The sequence below is a fragment of the Cyprinus carpio genome, chromosome A4, assembly GCF_018340385.1.
Source record: "Cyprinus carpio isolate SPL01 chromosome A4, ASM1834038v1, whole genome shotgun sequence".
NCBI classification, from domain to species: Eukaryota; Metazoa; Chordata; class Actinopteri; order Cypriniformes; family Cyprinidae; genus Cyprinus; species Cyprinus carpio.
Window position 1 is genome coordinate 4,200,307 of NC_056575.1, and position 25,063 is coordinate 4,225,369.

At 36.3% G+C, this 25,063-nt stretch overlaps 1 protein-coding gene across 1 annotated transcript; it reads left to right on the forward strand.

Moving 5' to 3' along the window:
• Positions 1 to 25,058, forward strand: LOC109060292 (small subunit processome component 20 homolog). Its single transcript, XM_042748372.1, has 62 exons — positions 1 to 203; positions 436 to 516; positions 622 to 688; positions 1,096 to 1,228; positions 1,308 to 1,496; positions 2,062 to 2,143; positions 2,223 to 2,360; positions 2,441 to 2,596; positions 4,086 to 4,232; positions 4,327 to 4,461; positions 4,545 to 4,622; positions 4,696 to 4,865; positions 4,946 to 5,080; positions 5,731 to 5,819; positions 5,908 to 6,013; positions 6,105 to 6,255; positions 6,410 to 6,472; positions 6,551 to 6,709; positions 6,804 to 6,880; positions 7,024 to 7,103; positions 7,183 to 7,459; positions 7,539 to 7,718; positions 8,573 to 8,663; positions 8,756 to 8,841; positions 9,419 to 9,544; positions 9,658 to 9,824; positions 10,105 to 10,313; positions 10,494 to 10,637; positions 10,858 to 10,937; positions 11,342 to 11,574; positions 11,662 to 11,806; positions 11,972 to 12,059; positions 12,727 to 12,870; positions 12,957 to 13,010; positions 13,098 to 13,250; positions 13,360 to 13,515; positions 13,614 to 13,754; positions 14,334 to 14,471; positions 14,560 to 14,699; positions 14,791 to 14,879; positions 14,961 to 15,271; positions 15,807 to 15,946; positions 16,161 to 16,317; positions 17,280 to 17,378; positions 17,460 to 17,627; positions 17,704 to 17,870; positions 17,956 to 18,097; positions 18,726 to 18,842; positions 18,941 to 19,111; positions 19,199 to 19,327; positions 20,380 to 20,490; positions 20,584 to 20,663; positions 20,751 to 20,820; positions 21,360 to 21,542; positions 21,625 to 21,756; positions 21,838 to 21,970; positions 22,053 to 22,240; positions 22,326 to 22,397; positions 23,478 to 23,745; positions 23,896 to 24,024; positions 24,373 to 24,518; positions 24,701 to 25,058. The coding sequence occupies exons 1-62, from the start codon at positions 153 to 155 to the stop codon at positions 24,854 to 24,856; spliced, it is 8,397 nt and encodes a 2,798-aa protein (XP_042604306.1). The 5' UTR covers positions 1 to 152; the 3' UTR covers positions 24,857 to 25,058.
• Positions 25,059 to 25,063: the final 5 nt, after the last annotated feature.

The following is a 25,063-nucleotide window of genomic DNA, read 5'->3' on the forward strand; positions in this document are numbered from 1 at the left end:
TAAAGCTCTACCCATAATGCATCATTCAAGATGGTGGCCTCCTGATACGGCATGCGTGTCAACAATTTCCACAGCCATTGATAACGTATTTTGTCTTTTAAATCACGGGATATAGATAAATTCTGCATTTGGTGGTCTGATAAAACAGCAAAATGAAGCTCAAAGCCAAGCCCCCTTCTCATAAAACAGCAAACACTTACCGCGTAAGTTTACGGAGAAACGCATGCTGGAAGCTGCTGCTGCTCCTCATGCTTCAGACAAACATTACCACGTTTTATTTCATATCGAAACGAAATGTGTTTTACGTATTATATATCTGTGATTTCAATTTTAAAGTGTTTAGTTTATAAAGTTGAATATGCCCGTAGTTTAATGCAAATAAGTTTCCAGATATAATGTCTTTTGGTGCATCAATCCTTCACTTTTATTTTCCAGTTTGTCACGTTTTCTGAGAGGCTCGCGAAAGTAAACATTGATGTCATTCATCGCATCGACAGGACTGGAAGTTATTCAGAGGTATGACTGTTGAAGTTCACTTGTTTATATCAGATAACATTACTATTTAATAGCAACATTATAATATCTAATGCGTGTTTGGTGAATTCTGCTGCTTGTTTTCTAGAGGTAGAAACCTATTTTTACGAAGCCCTAATAAAATGGAAAGACCTGAATTTGACAGATCACTTCAGTAAGTAACATGTTCTGTGACCGTTTAAATAATGCTGATTTATTAAATAATATGTCCTGTGCATCTTGTATGTTGTCAGGGTTGTTATTAATCAACTAAAAAAATTTAAAAACTAAAAAAATCATTACTGGAAAAAAAAGTAGACTTATTTTATTTCAGCTAGTTGCCAAGAAAACATTTCTAATTGTCGTTTAGTTTAACTTTAATGAACAAAAATAACTAAAACTGAAATAATAATGATTAAAAAAAACTATATGGATATTTACTAAACAATTACTAAAATAAAAATTCAAAATATGAATAAAAACTCCAAATGCTTATAAATAACGGGTTACTCTCGTATATGTTTTGTAGTGACATTAAAGTGATTTGGTTTAGATTGTTAACCCACTCGTTTGTTCTTACAGAGAAGTTTTTTCAAGAGGTGTTGAGCAAGAGTCAGTCTTTCAACATGCTGGTGTTTCACCAAAACGCTGTTGTGGAGAGTCTGAAGACCCACCTGTCAGTGAAGAACAGCATGGCTTACCAACCTCTTCTAGAGTGAGTTCCTCTTGATTTTTTACTTCTTCTTCTAATTGACAGGCAGATGATATTATGTTAACCTGACTATCACTTCCAGTCTTGTAGTTCAGCTTGCTCGCGACCTCCAGATGGACTTTTACCCTCACTTCTGCGACTTCTTCATCATCGTCACGTCTATACTGGAGACACAAGACACTGAGGTGTTGGAATGGGCCTTCACGTGTCTGTCATATCTGTACAAATACCTGTGGAGGATGATGGTGAAGGATATTGACAAGATATACAGGTGAGAAGTACCAGATAACATGAGTTCAGTAGAAATATCCCATGGTAGATGTTGTGTTGTATTTTAAAGGATTTTTATGTGATATATCAAAAGAATATGGAAGCTTATTTCCACTGTGAGTTTTCAATCTCACAGTTTCTAGTTTATTTCTGGCTGTTTTCTCAGAATTGCACATCTGTATTCCACAACTGCAAATTATAAACTCATAATTTTGATTTAACATCTTGCAATACTTTTTTTTCTCAAAATTATTAGTTTAGTTGTAATTCTGACATTTTTTCTCAGAATTGACAATTCTGTAATTATTGTTTCCACAGAATAAAAAAAATGATGAACTTTTGATATCTCAGTTTTTCTTGCACTTCGTGAGTTTATATCTCACAGTTCCGACTTATAAGGTTTCTGAGTATAGCTCACAATTCTGAGCTCATATCTTACAATTATGACTCTTTTTCCCTCAAAAATTGCAAGAAAAAAAGCTTTCATAAAAAGTATGTTCACATCTCATTCATAACTTGTAGAATTATAATTCAGAATTTCTCACTCTTTTGCTTTTTTAAACCAGTCTTTACAGTAAGCTTTTGGCGCACAAGAAGGAACACATCCGCAACTTTGCTGCCGAGAGCTTCTCTTTTTTGATGAGAAAGGTGAGTTTAACATCTGAGATTATTTTTATCGTGTCTTCTGTGTTGTCGCTAAAGCCAGCTCATCTCTCATGTCCCGCAGGTGTCCGATTATGATGCTCTCTTCACACTTATGTTCTCCAACCTGTCTGAGAACCCTCAGAAGGCCAGAGGAGCGGGTCAGCTGATCTTTGAGATGTGTCGAGGAGTCTGTAACATGTTCCACTCCTGTGCCACTAAGGTGAGTTCACATCACAGAAAACCAAACATCACACAGTTAACATTTGGCGAGTCAGTGTTCAACAGGACTGTGGTTATCAGGCTCTTCCAGTGGTGTTGAAGAAACTTGGCCCAGCAGCCGGTCAGGACGTTGAGTTACCTTGGGATTCAATAAAAGAAGCTCTGGATCACATGGCGGAGTCTTCAGCCAACTATGTTGACAAAGAGCACCTGCTGGTCCTGTGGGATTCCTTACAAGTAAGAATCTCAACATCAAGCTGGTCTGACAAACCGTATAATATTGACTTTGCTATCATTATTAATGTGTTATATGGTATTATGTGATTGTACACATCCTAGATGCTGTATAAACACATTTTTTTAGAGTAATAATTGCAAATAATATGCAAAGAAATAGCTAAAATAAAAAATAAAAAAATACTAATGCTTATTTTGCATATTTGTTATATATATATATATGTATATATATGTATGTGTGTTTTTATATATCTTTAATATAATTAAAATCTGCATATATATATATATATATATATATATATATATATATAATATATATATATATATATATATATATATATATATATATATATATATATATATATATATATATATATATATATATATATATATATATATATATGTATATATATATATATATATATATGTGTGTATGTATATATATATGCATGTATATATATATATATATATACAGTACAGGTCAAAAGTTTGGAAACATTACTATTTTTAATGTTTTTTCAAGCCTGCATTTATTTGATCAAAAATACAGAAAAAAAAGTAATATTGTGATTTTTTTTTTTTTTTTTTTATTTTTATTTTAATTGATTTTTTATTTTTTTATACTTTAAATTATCATTTATTTCTGTGATGCAAAGCTGAATTTTTAGGATCATTATCACATGATCCTTTAGAAATCATTCTAATATGATGATTCATTATCAAAGTTGGAAACAGGTCTGCTGCTTAATATTTTTTCAGAACATGTGATACTTTTTTAGGATACTTTGATGAAAAAAAAAAGCTGTTTTTAAAATATAAATATTTTGTAATAACAATATACACTACTGGTCAGTAATTTGGGGTCAGTAATTTTTTTTTTTTCTTTCTTTTTTTTAAATAAAATCAATACTTTTATTCAGCAAGGATGTGTTAAATTGATAAAAAGTGATAGTAAAGAAAATATATTATTAGATTTTTTATTTTTTTTTGAATAAATGCAGTTCTTTTTAACCTTTTATTCATCAAATATATTAGACAGCAGAATTGTTTCCAACACTCATAATAAATCAGAATATTAGAATGATTTCTAAATGATCATGTGATAGACTGGATGTTGTATGTGACACTGAAGGCTGGAGTAATGATGCTGAAAATTCAGCTTTGCATCACAGGAATAAATTATTATTTTTTAAAGTATATTCAAATATAAATCTATTATTTTAAGTTGTAATAATATTTCACAATATTACTGTTTTTTTCTGTATTTTTGATCAAATAAATGCAGGCTTGATGAGCAGAAGAGACTTCTTTCAAAAACATTAAAAATAGTAATGTTTCCAAACTTTTGACCTGTACTGTGTGTGTATATATATATATATATATCTCTTCATCAATTATTACATTTTGATTTATATAGATATATAGTTAGATTTTAGTTATATTAAAACATTTTTATTTTGTTTGTTTATTCATGTATTGTGGTTTGCAGGGCTCTCTGAAAGACGTTCTTGGAAAGTTAGAGACGAGCAATGCTGCTGAGGCTAATGAGCAGCTGGAGAGGATTCTGTACATCTACCATACACTTGTGGAGCATCGCAAAGGAGCAAAAATCACAAAAGCACAGTCTGTTTGTGAGGTGCGTGTGTGTGTGTGTGTGTCTGTAGCACAGGTCTTCTTGAGTGCTGTTGCACCTCTGATACGTTTTTTCCCTTTTTTTTTGTTGTATTCAGACACTTCTTGAGTTAGTTCAGGCACCAGGACTGTCCTACTCCTGCCACAGGCTGCTTTTACAAGTGGTCTCGGCTCTGTTGATGGGAGAGAATCTGGCGTTACCTGCCAGCAGCATCCATGAACTGGTGAAAAAGGTTTGTTTAATGTGCACCAACACAAATGTTTTTCCAATCTGATTTCCTGTTGACTTCATTTCCTCTCTGGTCCCTATATGCAGGTCTTCAATAGCGGCATGGACCGTGACCTCATATTGTCATTTACCAAAGAGATGTTTGACCTGAAACAGTTTGAGCAGGTCAGTATAAGCAGGACTTGCGGTCTTCAAGAGCAACTTCCAACTATTTTAATGCTTCTGTGTGTATCTCCAGTTGTTCTTGCCCAGTGTACTGCAGTATCTGGAGCAGCTCTTCTGCACGGAAGACTCTGTAAACCAGCAGCTGGTTCTGGAGCTGCTGGTTGGTCTGATTGTGTCCAAAGCTCCGCCCCCCACTGACGGCTCCATGGCTTTTGAAAAGTACCCATTAGTCTTCACTATCAGGTAAGATCTGGGTAAAACTACTCAATAAAAAAAATTTGAATTTGAATACACACATGTAAAAATTCCGAATTCTGTTTTAGGTCAACTGGACCTGAAAGAGACCAGTCGGTCTCTGTTCCCCAGCAGATTCTTTCTCTCATAGACGTCCCCGCCGATCAACCGCTCTCTGACCTTTCTCACCCCTGGGCTGCACTGGTGCTGCTCCCACATGTCAGGTAAAGACTTAATTACCCACAATCCTCTGCGTGTTATAGGGATAGTTCACTCTAAAATTAAAATTGTCATCATTTTCTCACCCTCATGTTGTTCAAAACAGTTGCTGGCAGCCATTCACTTCCAAAGTATGGAAAAATACTATGGAAATCAATGGCTACCGGCAGCTGTTCGGTTACCAACATTCTTCAGAATATCATCTTCTGTGTTCAAGAGAAGAGAGAAACTCATACAGGTTTGGAACAACTTGAGTGTGAGTAAATGATGACAGGATTTTTGGTTGATATATTTTTTAATGTAATCTTCTTTTGCATCCTCAGCCGATCAGTACTTTAATATAATCCCATATTTTATATGATATTTTATCACGTGAATATGATTTTATAGTACCATTCAAATTACTATAAGTCAAGTCACATTTATTTTATAGTGCTTTATACAATACTGTTTGTTTCAAAGCAGTTTCACAGATTCATTTTTAGTTTAAACGGTCTGAATGATGCAAAGTACATTAGTAAAGAAGCAAACAAAGAGAATAGTTAGTGTTCATTCATTAATGTGTGAGTTAAGTATTTTTCATGGCCTTTTTAATAGTCTTTTTGTGTATAGTTTGATTTTTGTTTAAATATGCAACAATTCAAATGTTTTGCAGGCCATTAGAAGCATCAAGCGTTATACCAGCCGTCACTGCACTACTGAACAGATTGCTGCAGGAAGTGTGCAGCGAAACTCTGGGGAGAGGTCAGTTAAGCGTGCATGGCCTCAAGTACTTATTTTTCCAACTTTGTGTGGTGTAGTTTGTTCCTAATATGTCCTGCTGTCTCCTCAGGAGGGCTGTTTGTAGCACGGCAGGCTCTAAGCACCCTGCTCAGCTTCAAGGAGACGGCAGCGGTTCAGTCACTTCTGCCTGCGGAGTTGGTTAGAAACATCATCGAGTACGTGCTTGAATATTTACATCTGAACATTCTAGTAAAATGGATCTTGCTTGTTAAATAAAGAAACTTTTTTGGCTTGCGTTCAATACAGGAAACACCCTACGGATCTTTCAGCCCTGCTGTTAGGAGATCTGTACTACACCAGACTGGCACTCAACGGCTGCTCAGCTCAGCTGTCCCATGGTTCTCTGCTGGAATTATACCAGATACTACATTCCAATTTTTCTTCCAACATCTCCAAGGTGAGGTTTAGCCTAGTGAGGGTCGTTGAGGGTGTATATATTTGTTTTTTTTTCACAAATGACTTAATAAATGTTCTTTATTAAGAACGTCTGTGGACCGTGATGTTATGAACATACAGATTTGAAAGGTTCTATTCATTTTTGCCCTCCACAGATTCGTTTGCTGACCTTCAGAATTATGTCAAACTTTGAGGCTGATCTTCCTAAACCAGCAGAGGTAACATTTACCAGATTTCCCAACAGCAGTGGCTGTGAAAAGCACATGCACGTATTTATTAACTCATGTCTTTTTCAGGGAGAGGAGAGCTCAAATGCACAGACGGTGTTCGCCGTGTGTCTGCAGGCAGAGCAGGTCCCGGCCACAGTGCAGGACTACAGGGAGAAACTGCTACATCTTCGTAAACTCCGTCATGACCTGGTGCAGCCCTGTGTGCCCAAGGGACCTTTTCATGAGGTAGCTAATGCCTTTTACTTCATGTCAAATGTAGAATTTATTTTGAAAACCATTGTTAAAGATGTTTGTGTCTTTTTTTTTTTTTTATGTATAGGTTCCTCTTCGTTATCTTATTGCAATGCTGTTTGTCAATTTCCGACCTCTCTGGGATGCAGTTATTGATCTGTTGGTGTAAGTGTCATGCTAACGGCCATGGCCTGTTTTATTTTTGATCTTCTGCCTTTAAATCGTCATATCCTCACCCTGTATCTCCAACAGTATTCTCTATTTCTCTATTATTTATGTCTTTGTTTAATATGCTTTCATCTGCTCAGGACCCACGCTAAAGAAATGGACAACAAGTCATTCTGGAAGGTCTATTATGAACAACTGGAGATGGTTGCTGGTCTAGCTGGTGAGTTTTCATTGAGTTGTTGATCTGTTACATTTTCCCCCCAGTCTTCAGTTTAAGATGCTTGAATCTTTATTCTCAGAGGAAGAGCTTCAGGCAGATGATGATGAAGATGATGAGGAGGGAGGCAGTGAACAACATCAAGCAGCAAAGCAGCTTCGAGGTTCGGGGACCAGTGTGATCGAAAGCGGGGATGTGGGAGTTTTGTTTCTGGAACAGCTGGACCAGATGCTGAATCCCGCTGAGCGGACCGATTTCACAAACTTCCGCAACCTGCTTTGGCGAGCAATGGCCCAGTTTCCCGACAGAGTGGAACCACGCAGCCGAGAGCTCAGCCCATTACTGCTGCGCTTCATCAGGTGTGTATGAGATCTGTGGCATCAACCTATTTGTCTTTTTAGAAAGTTCTCCATAACAGCCTTTTCTCTGCCTTCACAGCAATGAGTTCTACCCAGCTGACCTGCAGGTGGCTCCAACACAGGACCTCATGAAGAAGAGCAGCTCTTCATCAGAGCAGGAAATGGGTGAAGAGGTAGATGCTGACATGGAAGAAGATGAAGAGAAGGTGGAAGATTCCAAACAACCCAAGAAGAAGATCCCAAGAAAAGCAGCAGCCAAGTAAGAGACGATCCTATCTTCTAACATCCATCTTTGTCTTCTAGTTACATACTCGCACAAACTAGTGCTGCGTCCCAATTCGCCTACTTATACTACCCTAAAAGTATGTACTCTAGAAGAATAGTAGTCAAGCTTTGGGACATACTACTTCATAATAGCTGCTTCTTTAACTGATGCTCTGTTGCTTAGTTACGTGCATTCTGTCACTGTTTAAACTGCAGTGTCAATCATCTTGTCACAGTTAGCTTCATCCACATTTCATTTAATTTGATTTCCTACCGTACTGGAGAGAAATGAAGAGGCACATTGATCTGCTAGTCGTGGGTCTATCATGCCGAGAACTCTGCTCATGTGTTTGCATAATGATGCAATTATAAAATGATATCATTATAAAAGTTCAAAGTGTTGCTGCAGATGAAATGTAATGTGGATAACATTAAATTAATATTTTTCATCAAGTTAGACATTGATTATTATCTCATTCTTTACCTGTCCTTTGATCGATATCCGTCCGTCGATATCCGCCATGTTTGTAGTTTTTTAACACTTTTTTTTTTACGCGTGTTTGTAGTTCTAATCGAATCCTCCTCCACCGAGCAATGTGTTATGGGCAATATTAGCCGTTAAGAGTGCACATCAATCTACACTCCGAATTTTAATCTCAAGTAGTAGACCATCCGGGAATCTTTGGCATACTTCTTAAAACATACTATGATTTGGGACATACTAATTCTAATTTCGAATACTATTTAAAATGGATATCGCATTGGGATGCAGCATAGATGTGCATGTATAATGTACTAGAATGACAAGCATTCATTTGTTCTCATAAACATGCATTTATTTTTTTCCAGGCAGCTCATTGCACACTTGAAGGTCTTCTCCAAATTCACTAACCCGAAAGCTTTATTTATGGAGGCAAAACTAAGTGAACTGTATACCCAGGTATGGTTTCCCATCTTTCTATGAAAGCAAGTTTTGTTCATCAAAACTCTGTGAATGGCCAGCTGAGACTAATTCTTTCTGTAAACCCATAGCTTCTGTGCCATAAAGACCAACAAGTCCAGAAAATAGCACTGGACTGTTTGATGACATACAGAGATCCAAACATTCTCCCTTACAAGTAAGTCTTCTAACACACAACACCAAAGTACACTGTCCCTTATCTTCTTGCTTTCCACATTAGATTTTTTTTCTGTAATATCTCTATTATACAGTAACTAGGTCAGTTTATGAATAGAATGCTTTATATCCAGATCAGTGACTGATGGTATCTTCCAACAGACTTCTTTGGTTACCTTACTAACTTTAACTGCTGAGATACCAGAATGTACCAATTGCCTTAGGAAGTCTTTTAATCTATTATGACATTCATTTCACATCTCTGAGTTACTTTGAGCCAGTTTTGTAATTTGGTGTATGGAAAAAAAATACCTAGACGCAACCCTCACTGACCTAATTTTAAGCCAGTTATCAGAGCTTTTCTCCAGCCTCAAACTTGCTGTGGGGTTGCTTTAAACAATTTTTAAACACTTTCTAGTTGTGTAGACATTTTTTGATTACTTATATTTGGGGGGTTTATTAATATGATGGCTTAAAGCAGTACTGTGAAATCTATTTTAAACATTGCTTCAGTGGCTGTGTACCCCAGGGCTTTGTTTTAGGTCCGTAATAATTGTTGATTTGTCATTGTTTTACAGAGAGAATCTGGAGAGACTTCTGGATGACAAGCATTTTAAAGATGAGATTGTCCAATTCAACATCTCAGAGGAAGGATCCGTGGTACTTCCGTCACACAGAACCCAACTTATTCCCGTGCTTATGAGGTGTGTGTTTAGATGCGCAATGCATATTAATGATATCATTGCACCCCTGCTGTTTCTTCTCTGAATGTGAATGTTATGTGTCTGCAATTAGTAGATTTAATTTATTCTTGCAGGATACTATATGGGCGGATGTGCCCTAGGGTTGGTAATAGATTTCAGGGTAAGGCGAACACAGCTTCGCGCTCCTCCATAGTGCTGCGTTTCCTGGCAGGCTGTCAGCCAGAGGAGATGGGAATGTTTATAGATCTACTGCTGGAGCCTGTTTGTCATCATTCTGAAGGTACCGACTTGAATTTAAACTTATTAAAATAATTGCATCCTAATATACCCCTTTAATACAACTATTGGCAGTTCATTAGTTATTAGGGATAATATATTATTTGGACCATTTATGAACGTTAATTAATAATGAGGACCATCTTCACAATATTTAGGATATTTATAAATTAACTTCTTTTTATTGAAACAAGCTAAACCAGCAGACTTAATATATTAAAGGAAGCACTGATTTCGAAGATGCATCAACTTATAACAGAAAATGCATAATTTGTTGCTTGCAGGTGCGTGTCTGGCTGCAGTAGAACGAGCTGTAGCCGAGACGAACCTGTCTGCTGTTCTCCCTCTGGGTCGCCAGCACAGCCTTCTCAACACTATAGAAATGCTCATTCATAAAATGGGCCATCTCATCCACATGTACTTGCCCAAAGTTCTGCAGATCCTGCTGTGCATGACGGCCTCAGTGTCATTTATACTGGATCACAGAGAGCAGGTAATTATGATTTAATAATAATAAGATTTTCTCTTCAGAGTTAGTGATTAGAGGGCCGTTGTGTTTTTTCAAAGCAAACTATCAGATTTTTAGACTCTTTTTATTGTGTGGTGGTTGGATCTATTTTTGGGTGTGCTGATCTCAAGAGCTTAATGTTTTTGATCTTTGATGTTCCTTTAGCTCAAGCCTGGTTGCATCAATCCTCTGAAGAACTTGCGGCGTCTGGGGATCCTGCGCATACAAGACTTCTTTGATGGATTTGAGTCTTACAGCTTTACTGCAGATGAGCTGGACGCTGTGTTTCAAGCCGTGGTGTGGCCTAAGGTGTGTTTATAAGAGAGAAAATGACTGAATAACTTCAGTAGCTTTAACAAGCCATTTAAAATAAGACAAAGTATGTCTCATCGTAAGTTAAAGAAGTTTCACACTCTTTTAAAAGAGACTTGGAAACTATTAATTTTTTACCATCAGTATTTGACAATTTTGAGATTCTGAATATTTAAATGAGGACTGGAGACAGTAACCCAGCTGTTTTGTTCATTAGGTGTGTCTTCTGTCCACTGAAAGCCCGTATGCACCAACGCCCCTCCTGAAAGTCATCCGTGTGTGGATCCAAAATCCTAGGTGAGTTCATTAACCACAGGTTTGTGGATTTGACACAGTGGTACCCTAAAGAAATCATATCTAGTTTTTAATCGTATTTTCTTTAAAGCTGCTTTATAGCTGGATGGAATTCGTTCTTTAATTATTGAACTTTGTAACATGTGGTTGAATCGAATCAACACTGAACTGACTTAACCTGAATAATGTGAGCTTTCTTGAAAGTGAAGTCAGTTTTAAAAAAAATTAAGCTGCTTTGTAACATTCTGTATTTTATAAAGCGTTTTATAATTAAATGGGACTTGACTTGAATAATAAAAGTGTTAAAACAATTCATGATGCCATTGTTATCATATTTTATAGCTGATTTGAAATGTTATTGCAATGCAGTCTTAATATGATATAAATGTTGCCTTTCTCCCTGTCAGATATTTCCCATTGCTTGCTAAGCAGAGACCGGGCCGCCCTGAGTGTGACGTCCTGCTCAATGTGTTTGCTCTGTTATCCTCCAAAAACGTGTCTGCCATCACGACGGCTGTGGTGATAGATATAGCCGAGAGCTTGCTGACCACTCCAGACTATGAACCCAAGGAGGATGAATCAGAGCTGATTGTGAACGACTGTGTGATCCCCGATCCCAGTCAGAGCTGTGACGTGTCAGGTAGACATCACGGGTGTTGATGATTATGCTAAAGGACCCACTGTATTTTGTGTATTTGACATCTCTGTTTTTCTCTTCTTCGGGTAGATTCTTTGACTATCGGCTGCCGTCTGCTCCTCCCTCACATCCCAGCACTGCTGCGGTACCTCAGCGGAGTCGTGCGTAACTCTGAGCGCCTCAAGAAGAAGCAATTCAGAGCTCAAGTCAGCAAAGAGCTCAACATCCTCTCAAAGTATGTCCATATAAATCTGTTTATACGCACACTTCTTAAACGGCCATTCACACCAAGAACTATAATCGTAAAGGTTTAGGAATCATTCTTTTTTCGAAGAAAAGAAGTCCACATCATGTAAAGTAAACTAAACTGATTGATTTAATGGTTTTCATTCTGTTCCAGGATCAGTAGATTTGTGGCTGAAAAAGAACAGAGTTCAACACTCATTGGTTTGCTTCTGCCTTACCTTCACAAACCCCAAACTGTTCAGGTACACTCCTTGTGCCAAATAAATAATTCGATGTCATACATTATTAAGATTTTTTTATGTTTTTGAAAGAAGTCTCTTATGTTCACCAAGGCTGCATTTATTTGATCAAAATACAGTAAAATTAGTAATATGCTGAAATAGTATTACAATTTATAACTGTTTTCTAGTTGAAAAAAAAAAGTATTTTCAGTCTTCAGTGTCACATGATCCTTCAGAAATCATCCTGATTTGCTACTCAGGAAACATTTCTGATTATTATCAATTAACAATTTTATTGCTTAATATTTTTTTTGTGGAAACTGTGATACACCATTCAAAAGTTGGTAAATAAGATAAAAATGATTAAAAAAGAAGAAATGAGTACTTATTAATGAATCTAAAATCACAGTAAGGACATTTGTAATGTTACAAAAGATTTACATTTCAAATAAATGCTGTCGAATTTTCTATTTATTAAAGAATTCTGAAAATCATTTGCTTTCACGGACATAAATTACATTTTAAAATATATCCAAATGAAAAAGTTATTTTAAATGAACACATAATAATATTTTACAATATTACAGTTTTTACTGTATTTTTGATCCAATAAAAGCAGCCTTGGTGAGCAAAACCATAAAAAAAATATTTTTCCAGTGTATGTTATGCATGTCATTTTTTCTTTCAGGAAACGGAGCTGGACATCCTGGGTACGGTGAAGAATCTGTTGAGACAGTGTTCAGAGCCCAGCGTGTTCCTCAAACCTCTCAGCAAGCTCTTCTCCATCATCCACAACAGACTTCCCCGTCAGGCGCTGTGTGAAGCGTTTCAGGTCAGTTTCTGCATCTCTAGCCACTTTAGCACCACTTCAAGTCCTTTCCGACCTCTTCCTGACTGCCTGAACATATCTCTCTGCAGACTCTGTCAGACATGGACGGTGAACTGAAGTACATCACAGATGTTGTGACTCAGGTGAGGGTTCATTGAGGCAATCAGAAACAGATTTAGTTTTATTTCTTCCAATCGTTCAGATTTGACCTCCTCTTGTTTCTTCTCCAGCTCAACACGTTTGATAGCCGCCATCTGGACGAGATTCACTTTGACGTGCGTCTCGTGGCGTTCCAGAAGGTCACCAAGCACATTAAAGAGATGAGCACTCTGGATATGAGATACCTGACTGCTATCATGCACAACTGTTTCCATTCCTTAGAGGTGACCGCTCTTGTGATGTTACTATTACCCTCTAAATATCTGTTTGTGTGTATTTTTGTTTCTTGACTTGCATTGAGTTTGGAATGCCTTTGGTGTGTTTCCGAGACAGATCGGTGACATGTCTCTGGCAGACAGCGCCACCATGTGTTTGTCAGCTGTAATAACGCAGCTCTCTGAAGTCGGATGCCCAGAGGTGGAATACAAGGAGATTGTGCAGTACACCATACTGGATGCAATACGAAAGGGTTTGAAGAGCAAGACTGAGGTGAAAACCAGTGATATGTTAGCTTACATTTAGTACTTCTACGCTGTGTGACCATTTTACGTGCATTTCACACATTTATGCATTTCTTTTTTTCGCAGAGTGTACGAAATGATTACACTACGGTTCTGGCCTGCCTGGTGAAAACCTTCCCAAACCGACCTGAGTTTCATGATCTGGTGCAGCTGACAGACTATAATGATCCCGAGTCAGATTTCTTTGAGCATATGAAACACATACAGGTAAAAAAGAGAAAAAGTGTCTCTTTCATAAAAAAAAAAAAAAAAAAAAAACATTACACTACTACATATATATACATATATATATATATATATATATATATATATGAAACATACAGTGTGTGAATATATATATATATATATAATATATATATATATATATATATATATATATATATATATAAATATATATAAATTAATATTATATATTCATTTATATATTAACATATAAATAAATGTGTATATACATAGTATATGTATGCATATAGTAATTGAACAGTAATTAAAGTACTAATATATTAAAATAATACATTAAACTTCTATTTATAAATATGTAACATATATATATATATATATATATATATATGTGTGTGTGTGTGTGTGTGTGTGTGTGTGTGTGTGTGTGTGTGTGTGTGTGTGTGTGTGTGTGTGTGTGTGTGTATGTATGTTATGTGTTGTGTTAACATGAAACTTTTTTTTTTAATTTTTATTACTTTATAATTGCTATTATAAAACAGTGCCCTTATTTGACATTGTCCCATCTCAAAACACAGAAAATGGAGAAGTCTGTTTGTTTTTCAGGTGTACAGAAGGGGTCGAGCGCTCAGGAAGTTCGCCAGGCAGCTGACGGAGGGCAAGGTTGTGATGTCATCACGCTCCATGCAGAATTACATCATGCCCTACGCCATGATCGCTCTAGTTGACGAAAAACTGCTGAAGGTTGTTACCGAGTCAGGTTATATTTTTAACCATTTCTATTATTGTCAGTTGACTGTGTTTTAAACAAATAAATTCTCTGTTCTCTCAGTATGAACCCATGACAACAGCCGCCGTAGAAGTTATTGGTGCCGTGTGCAGACGCTTGACCTGGTCCAAGTACTTATTCTACCTCAAACACTTCGTCCATGTTTTACAAACTGGAATAGCTGAGCAGAAACTGGCTGTCAGGTACACTTCCTGTGCATTTGTGCATTTTCTGTGATGTTTTTGTCATTGTTATGACGTTCACCGATTTTCCTGACTCTTTTGATTGGCGTAGCTTGTTGCTGACCGTTCTTGATGCATTCCACTTTGACCATGAGACTCTCAGTAAAGAAATCGGGGCGGCCAAGAACAAGAAGACGGATGGTAAGAGTGTCACAACAGACATTAAACGTCCTGTTCACACACATGGAACGTAACTTGACCAACATCATCTATTCGCTTCAGAGCCCAGTGTTGTGGAAGAGGCTGAGGATGAGGATGAGGCAGCGGAAACCATGGACACGGATGAGAGTGATGCTGAAGATGCCATGGAAACCGCTGAGGCTGGAGCAGCCGTTTCCACAGCAACGGATGCTGAGACGGAAGGCCCTGCCAAACCAAAAGAAGGCAAAAAGAGCCAGACGAAGAAAGTTCCTCCTGTCGTCAGCAGTGGTCTTCCACAGAGTGAACGCGATCTAGAGACGCTCATTTCCAGCATTCATCACACGGTCACTCAGACCGTCCTGCCCAAACTTCACAAGTGCCTCACAGCAAAGGTCTGAGCTCACACACTTAAAGAGTTTAGTTTAAAGTAGAGCAAGACTGAAAGCTCTTAGTGGACTGTATTGCTGTCTAAAATTTCAAACGGATGTAACTAACAATTAAATACTCACTTTTGATTACATCAGGGTTTGGTGTTAGCTTGTTCTGTAATTAATCAATAGTCCAAAAAATAGATGGCACAGACACGTATTGTGCATTATACAGGCTTTCTGTGAGTTTTATGAAGTCTTAAATCAAAGCAGAGCAGAAAGACTTAAATTCATGATGCCATGGCATTAAATGTTGCATGCATTGCTAAGAAATGAACATCTTCCTCAGTACTGTTGTCTTGTTTTCCAATACAAATATGTAAACATCCTTAAATCAGTAATATTTACTTGAGATGCAAAATGAGATAAAGAAGTCACTTTCTGAAATATTTATTTGAAATTTATGGAGTGAAACAATTACAAAATTGGAGTATGAAAAGTAGATTTTTCTGAGCTAGATATTTGTTCTTGATTTAATTCTAGATGTGTGTTTCTGCAGGTTAAACGAGATGACGAGCACAAGATGGTGAAGTCTAAGGATGTGAAAGATGAAGAAGTGGCCAGAGTGCCTATTGCATTCGCCATGATTCAGCTCATGAAGTCTCTGCCAAAGGATGTCATGGAAGCCAACTTGCCAGGGTATGTTTATTCTATCATTACCCGTTTTCTAAATACAAGTGTCTGTTAGAGTGTGCGAGAGACTGATCATCAGTTGCGCTGCAAATATTCCATCATTTCTTTCATTTTGAGTGTGCATCACAGTAAAAATTTGGTAAATGGTTCAACATTTTCAGTTAATGCAACCTCTGATCAGAACAAAGTTATTCTCAGTTTGGTGTTTATATATATGCAGCATCTTCCTGAAAGTGTGCGTCCACCTGAGGAGCCGTTTCCAGGAGATCCGTGATGTGGCTCGAAACACTTTGATGAAGATCATAGAGTCACTTGGGCATCAGTATCTTCATTATCTGCTCAGCGAGATGCAGGCGGTCTTAGTGAAGGGGTATCAGGTAAAATATTGTATTTATGGATCATGCATGTACATAGCAATGTATCATGCAAGAAGAGAGTATTTCCCAAATGATAAGTGTCGATGACAAATATGGTGGAGAAGAAAATGTAAAATTCTAGAGATTTAGAAAATTTAATTAGTAAGACATTAGTAATGTAATTTTTGGATATGTGATGTTTTCAGACAGTTTGGAAATATATAAATATCTATCACTTTTACATTGTGTATCAAAAAGAAAAAAAAGAACTTAGACTTAAATTGAAAGTAAAAAAATAATAATATATTCCTCTGAAACTTTAAATGCACTTGAGTGTACATATTTGAATCATTATCTAAATTGTTTCAAAAAATATTCTTCAAGATAAAACTTTATACTTTTATAAATGTATTATATTTAATCTTAAACTTTGAATCGTTTTTGATTAACTAAACCTGGTTCTCACCATTAATATAGCATATATTAATATAGCATAATTGTGTTATAGTATTTAAAAAAAAATTCTATTGTTGTTACCCAATTTTGCATGGATGAACATGTCATAAAAAGGTCAAATTTATGTATTTTAAAAATACTATAAAGCTTTTTGCCAGACAAAATTAATATTAATTTAATTAAAAATTTTAATAAAATTTGATTTATTTATATTTATTTATTTATTTATTTATTCATTCATTTTTTTAAATACAGCATGGCATTTTATTAACCAAAAATAAAAAAAAATGCTATAAATGCTATACTTATGACAAAGAATTTCAGCCTGCAAAACAAAATTGATATGCAAACTTGAAAAGTAAAACATATCAAAATTAATTAGAATTTAGACATGAATGCTGATCATAAAACATTTGTGTCTTTGTCTGTTTGAACTGAATTTGTAATGTGTTTTTGAGTAACTTGAAAGATTGAACCAAACAAAACGAGCACCATGTCTTTGACCCGTGTATAATTTGTCCTTTCAGGTCCATGTTTTGACCTTCACTGTCTACCATTTGCTCTCTGTCCTAAAACCATCCTTGAATGGAGGGGATCTGGACCCATGCATGGACATGCTCATCACGGTAAACGCCACTTACATATTCAATATCAATATTTTCAAACAATCATGCCTTTTATCCACTAACTCCCCGCACCCTTCCTAGATCTTCAACAATGAGTTGTTTGGGGCCGTAGCAGAGGAGAAGGACATCAAAGGAATCGTTTCCAAAGTGATGGAGGCCCGTCACAGCAAGAGCTCCGACTCGTACGAGCTTCTCGGCCAGTTCTGCAGTCAGGAGCGCGTCATTCACCTCATCCTGCCGCTCAAAGAGGTGAATAACCAATGAGCTGCATCTACAAGAGGCTTGTAGATTTCTCAAGAGACTAATCTGGTCTTCCTCTTTCTAGATGCTTGAAAACACGGCCAGTCTGAAGGTGTCGAGGCGAGTGCATGCTGTGCTCAGGAGGATTGTGGCGGGGCTTTTGCTCAATCAGAGCATGAGCCCTCAGTCCATCCTACTGCTCAGCCACGGACTCGTCAGTGAGAGTCTGCCGCTCATCACCAGCAAAAACAAGTACGTCACACACACACTCAGCGATGCATTAGAATTGGTTTAATCAGATCTAATTTGAACAATTTCACATCCTGTATTCACCCAGAGAGAAGCAACGTCCACCTCCAGATCCTCGCCTGCCTCCGGCAAGCTGTTTACTGCTGCCGGCCGCTCCTAAGAGAGGAGGCGCGAAAGCCGCCATCAGCAGCAGAACAAACATGCACATCCTGGTGGAAACGGGGCTCAGTGTAAGAAAAAAACACAATGGTTTTTCATTGAGTGATGAGAGAATGTATGAGGTTCAATCTCAAGCAGAAATCACACTTCAGCAGCATTTAGGCAATTGTACATCAATCTGTATTAAATTGTTTGCTAAATAGCAAGCAGCCAATTTAGATTGTGCTGTGAAAGACATCTCTTATGATCACCAAGGCTGCATTTATTTGATCAAAAATGCAGTAAAACAGCAAAATTGTGAAATATTATTTCAATTTAAAATAACTGTCTTCTATTTTGATATATTTTAAAATGTAATTTATTCCTGTAATGCAAAGCTGAATTTCCGGCATCAGTTCTCCAGTCCTCAGTGTCACATGATCCTTCAGAAATCTTTCGGATATTTGCTGCTCAGGAAACATTTCTGATTATTATCAATGCTGAAAACATTTTTCAGGATACTTTGATAAATAGAAAGTTGAAAAGAACAGCATAGAAATCTTTTGCAACATTTCAAGTCTTTACTGTCACTTTTGATCAATTTAATGCATCCTTGCTCAATGAAAGTATTCATTTCTTTTCAAATTTTTCTTACACAGTTTAAAAACCACTTAATATTTCTCAAATATCGCTTTAAGCACCAAAACGTCTCTTCCACAGTTGCTTCACTGTAGTCTGAAGAGTTCAAAGATCAACTCATCTGTCCCGTCAGTAAAGGAGATGCTGGATCCTTTCGTGTCTCTCCTCCTGGACTGTCTTAACTCCATGCATGTAAAGGTCTGTCCTGCCTGTCTTTTGGTTCATGTGTTTTATTGTGCTGTTTCTTTATAAACCTGTGATCGCATGAATACAGCAAGCTGTCTTGTGCACATCAGGTGATTACCGAGGCTCTGCAGGCCTTCATCTGGATCCTGAAGTTTCCTCTGCCGGCGGTGGAGCAGAATTACGACCAGCTGACCAAGCAGCTCTTTGTCCTGCTGAAGGACTACGCTAAAGCTGGAGCCGGCCGTGGCGAGAACTTCCACCTGGTTCAGAACTGCTTTAAGGTGCGAGAGACCCTCACCACTAGCTCATGTTCTCATTTTGAAGTCTAAATGTGAATCATCCTGCATCCTCAATATTCTGTTTTATAGGCCATAACTGTGTTGGTGAAGAGCATGACAAAACCTGTAACACAAACACAGCTGCAAGTGCTTCTGGGATATGCTGAGGAGGACATTTATGATAATTCGCGGCAAGCCACCGCGTTTGGCCTCCTGAGGGTAAGTTAACCTGACTTCAGATGAGGCACTTGTTTGTCAGACGAGGCATATTCTAACCAAGGAAAGCCTGGAAATATTAAAAAAACATACATTTCCATCGTGAATGCACATTTTACTAGTTATGCTCAGGTTTATTATCGTTAGCTAAAACCAAAATCATAAAAAATGTCTTACTTGAAATAAAATAAACATTAATTAAATATTAAAACACTTATTTAAGCTAATTATTTCAGCTAGTTGCCAATCTAACTGAAACTAAAACCATAAAAGCATGTCTATTCCAAGAAATGAACTTTAACTGAAATAAAATATGAAACTCAACTTAAAGGCAACATTTCTTATTATCGTTTAGTTTAACTTGATGTCATGATATAACTAAACCAAAATTATTAAAATAAATGATTTTATTTAAAAAATTATATGTTGTAAAATTATTAAAAACTATATAGACGTGTCAAAAAAACTCAAACATGGCAAAAACACAGCTAAATTACTAAAACTAATTAAAATTAAAATAAAAAAAAAACAAAAATATATATATATTTTTAAAATAATAATAAAAATTGTAATAATATCTCAATTATATTTAAATAAAATTTTTGCCAATTTTATATCATTTTTAATTTGGTTACAGTTGAAGTACTAAAATAACGACAACTAAATAAATTAAAATTAAAAAAATTAAATTTAATAAAAAACTACATAGACGTACTTTAAAAACAAACTAATAAAAATGCAAAAACGCAACATTACTAAAATTTTTGCCTAAATTACATGAAATCTGTGAAAATATATAAATAAAATTAGAATTCAAAAGAATAAAGTGTAGTAGTCTATCAGTGATACTAAAATAACACTGCTAATACTCTTCTGTTAGTATTTCATTGGCTAGATGTTGCTCTTGCTGTAAAGTAAAATTTGCGAGTTCTTTTTTCAAGGAGTCAGATTGATGATGCATTAGTGAATCAGTGTAAATCAGAAAGGTTTTTAGAAATGCTCCTCCAGTGATCATGGGAACAGCGTGGCAGTGAATGGGTTTGTTTGTCTTGCAGGCGATCCTCTCCAGGAAACTGGTGGTGCCGGAGATGGAGGATGTTATGAAAAAAGTGGCCAAGTTTGCCATCGACGGGTCAAACGAACAGGTCCGCATGCGCTGCAGACAGGTCAGTCGGGATGTTGCAGTCTTCATCATCATCATCATCATCATCCAGGTTTCTGCTTGTCAATCTCATGTCTGTCCTCTGCTGTGACCGCAGATCTATCTGAAGTACCTGATGGACTATCCACTGGGCAAGAAACTCAGGAAACATTTTGACTTCATAGTGTCTCAGCTCACGTAAGTTAAGAGCTGCTGGTCACTAACAGGCAGATGTGGATAGTTTCCTTCATGTCAGGCAAATTAAACCATTTGTTTTCTCCTCAGTTATGAATATGACACTGGGAGACAGTCTGCCCTGGAGTTGATGGCTTTCATTTTCCAGAAATTTCCTCAGGTACTGTAACAAAAACAACCTGAAATGGTCGTGCAATTCTAATATTAACATTGTTGAGAGAAACATTGTTATTTAGTATCATTGAGATACTATTGTAGTTTTTTATTTTTTTTATTCAAATTTTAGTTTTTAAATCATTTTTATTATTATTATTATTATTATTATTTTTTAGTACATAGTAACTACACGAATATCAAAATTCAGACAGGTTTTTTTTTTTTTTTTTCATTTAAAATGTATTTTATTTCAAGGAACAATAATGAATGTTTTTTAATGTTTTATAATGACCCTGAACATTTCATACATTAATGCACATTCCTTATTGTGCAGAGAATTACTTTTTCAATTAATCAGCCTGTGGCATAAATTCTACTTTACTGTTCAATAAAAAAATCCTTGCTCCATTCTGGCTTGATCTAGTGAATTCCTGTTGGATAAATCAACTTTTTTTCCTGAATATCCTGTTTGACTTGAAAATGCTTTACATTGTGCAAGTGAACTTGCAAAAGATTATTCTATACTGTGTTCTTTGTTGACAGGCTCTCTTGCACGAGCACTGCGGTTTGTTTTTTGTGCCTTTGTCGTTGGCCATGTTGAACGACGATTCTGCAGCCTGTAAGAAAATGGTGGCTCTGGCCATCAAGTCTCTGCTGAATCAGCTGGATCTACAGCATCAAAATTCCATGTTTAACCTGGTCAACACCTGGCTTACGGGCGAGAAGGTGAGTAGGAAAACTAAAAGGTGGAAACGTTCTGCTGAAATGTGTTTTGGTCCTAACGGTTTGCGTCTTTGGGCTTTTGTAGCCGGCTCTGCGGCGACTCGGAGCTCAGGTTTGTGGGCTGTTTGTGGAGGTTGAAGGGGAAAAGTTCAACCGGAGACTGGACGTCCTGATACCTCTCATCGAGAAAGAGATCCACACTTCCAACTTTGAGGACGTGAGTGCAGAGTTTAACAGTATGTGGATGCATTTGTTTGAGTCTCTTTGCATTGATAATGACAACGATATGATTGATTAGATTGAGGAAGAGGAGGATGAGAAGGCTGCAGACAGACTGCTCTTCTGTTACCTCACGCTCATCATCAAACTCATCAAAGACTGCGGCTTTCTGGAGCTCCACAAACCCACAGACCTGCTCAACAACATCTGGAGTATGAACACATACATGGAGAAAGTCAGTGTTAATAAAGGAACCTGAGATGCATCATGTGCTCTCTCTCTCTCTCTCTCCAGGTCATATTTATTCCCATCTGCGTTACCCTCATTGCTGGGTCTGGCTGACGGCGTCTCAGATCTTAGGTTTGCTGTTTGCTGCTCATAAACCAGAGGAGCTCTTGGCCTTATGGAGCTCTCAGGAGAACATGAGTAAAGCCACACAGCCTGTGGCCAGCGCTTTTCTCACTGAAAACCTGTCTCAGAAGGCAAGAGCCCCGAGAACCTGCACTTCAAACGCTCATTTCATGAAGACAGACTGAATTAATGAATGCTTTGTTTCTAAACTGATAGATGAGAGAGCTGGTCCTGTCCTTGTGTTACCAACTGCAGTCCAAGTTCTTGGATATTTCTGCTGGAGAGCAGGTATGAAATAATGAAAATGAAAAAAATAATGTTTTAATCATATTTATGTAATAATATACATTGAATAATAATATATAATAATTTAACTAAATATATTCTGTAATTATTTTTAATAAAAAAAAATAAAATCAGAAAATGTTGATCATGTTAGTGAATTAATTTTAAAGTTTTAGCGTTTTTTTTCTTCTTATTTTAATTTGTTTTTTTTATTTTCTTTGTGGGGTTTTAATATTTAATAATATTAATTATATTAGTATATTATTAAATATAAGTAAAATATTTCATCAAATTATTAAATTACATGAAATTATATTTGTTTTAGTTTTCATATTTTATTAAAAATTTTAATTAAAACATTTCATGTAATTTAATAATTTGAGGAAATAATTTAAATATAATTTAATTTAAATAAGTAAATAATATATTAATATAATTAATATTATTAAATATTAAAAGCTCCCCAGAAAGTCTAGAAAACAAATAATAATTAAAAAAAAAAAAACGCTAAAACTTTAAAATGAATTCACTAACATGATCAACATTTTCTGATTTTATTTTTTTTTTTTTTTGTTACCAAAAACCCTACATGGAAGAATGAGTTATAATAAACAAACAAACATACTGTACTTGGGGGAAAAATTAACAACAAAAAATAATTTTTGCAAGTTGTTGATGCACAGTATATCTCAGTATACCTTTTTAACCTGTATTGATTAAACCTTTTGTTTTCCTATTTTATTAATTTTTCTGTTTTTTTTTTTTGTTTTTTTTACAGTTTTGTTATAAAATGTGTAAACACCTGGTTTTAAATTAACCATTTTTTAAATTGTAAAAAACATTTTAACTTTAGCAATTTTCAGGTTTTAGTTTACTTTTCTCGCCAAGTTTTTATTATGTTAGATCTTGTGACTAAAAACTGGGATTTGTTCCTCTTTCGCTTAATAAAATGATCTGGATTATCTGGTTTTGGATTGGCTGGCTCATCTTCAAAGGGCGGGGTTTTGGTGGGAGAGCATATGATTTGTAGTTAACTGTTCACTGGTGATCTGATGGTGCTGTTGTTACATGTTCCTTGATCAGGTGGTGAAGAACTTACTTTACGTGGCCAAGGTGATCTACCTCATCTCACCAGAGTCTGATACCGTGAATCCAGCCGAAGAACCGGAGGGTGAGGAGAAAGAAACAGCCGATAACATGGAGGAGAATGAAGAGGAGGAAGACAAGAAGCAGAAGCTTGAGGATGAACAGAACGAGAACAAGCCTCCGTCTCTTCTCTGGGTGATGAAGAAGCTTTCATTACTGGCCAAAAGAGAAGCAGCAGACACACCCAAAGTGCCTTTGAAGGTGGGCGTTAAATCAGTCTTTCTGTTTATGCTTGACTTCTCTGAATGATAGATGGATCGCTGGTAGGAATGGCCTCTGATTTGAAGAACTCCAGCTCAGTGATGAGAGTTAAGCAACCGTTTTTTTTTCTTCTTTTTTTTCTTTTTTATTTTTTATTGTGTTTTTGTTTTTTGGTTGTTGTGGGTGTTGGCTGTGGATCTCGGGAAAGATAGACTTGGGCCGTATCTGACCACTATCATCGCTCCTCTCTACAGAGAGCTGGACAGCACGTATGCAGACCAAGGTCAGTCCTTACAGTAGAAACAGAAAAACCCTATATGGAGTTTTTTTTATCTAAAAAAAAAACAAAAAAAAACAATTGGGAACAAAAATTAAACCAAAAACACATTTCAGTAAAAAAAAAAAAAATTTAAGTTGTTGATGCACATCATATTTCAGTATAAATTGTATTGTTTTAATCTTTAACCCTATAAAGTCTGCTGTATTATATTTATTATGCAAAACTTGAAAACCCTGTAAAATAGAAATTAAAACTGAATTAGAATTTCACAACTAAATGCATATTGCTACTACCTCACAACCCTTGACTATGTGGCTGAAACTGATCTTTCGATTCTTTTGGTCGTTTCAGACCCCACACTGAAGAATCTGGCTCAGGAGTTGATCGAGTTGTTGAAGAAGCATGTCGGTCTGGAGCGATTCTCTCTGGCTTTTGCCGCAGTGCAGAAAGAAGCCTCTCAGAGACGAACTTCACGCAAAAAGGCCAAGGCCATGCAGGTAAGAAGCACTGAGATGCTCAAATCAAAACTGAAGTGTGGGATCTGTTCCTCTTCTAGTATTTAGAGACAACTATAATCAAATAAGCAATTTGTTTGATATCCAAGTCACACATCTTTATAACAGAGGTAAAGTAATTTCTTAAAACATACATTCTGACTATCTTTTTTTTCCTGTGACAGGCTGTTGTAAATCCTGACATTGCTGCCAGAAAGAAGGTAAAGAAGCAGTTGAAGAAAAACGAGGCCAAAAAGCGGAAAATCTTGTTTGTGCGCACAGGACATAAAGCAAAGAAACACAAAGGCACATCACTGAAAGACTTGGCTATAATCAGCTGATCCATTTGCTGCAGTTTAATGGGTTTTTTTATTTGCTAACTAATACATAGCCAAATGTATACAGCAGAGCTGAGAAGGTCTGTGCATCGGCCAGAGAGCAAGTGTTTCTTAAAACCTTGATGATATTCTGCAGCAATGTATCGATTTTTGCAACTTGTGCAATGTTTTTAAATAAACAAAAAAAAAAAAACATGCAAAAACAGCCCA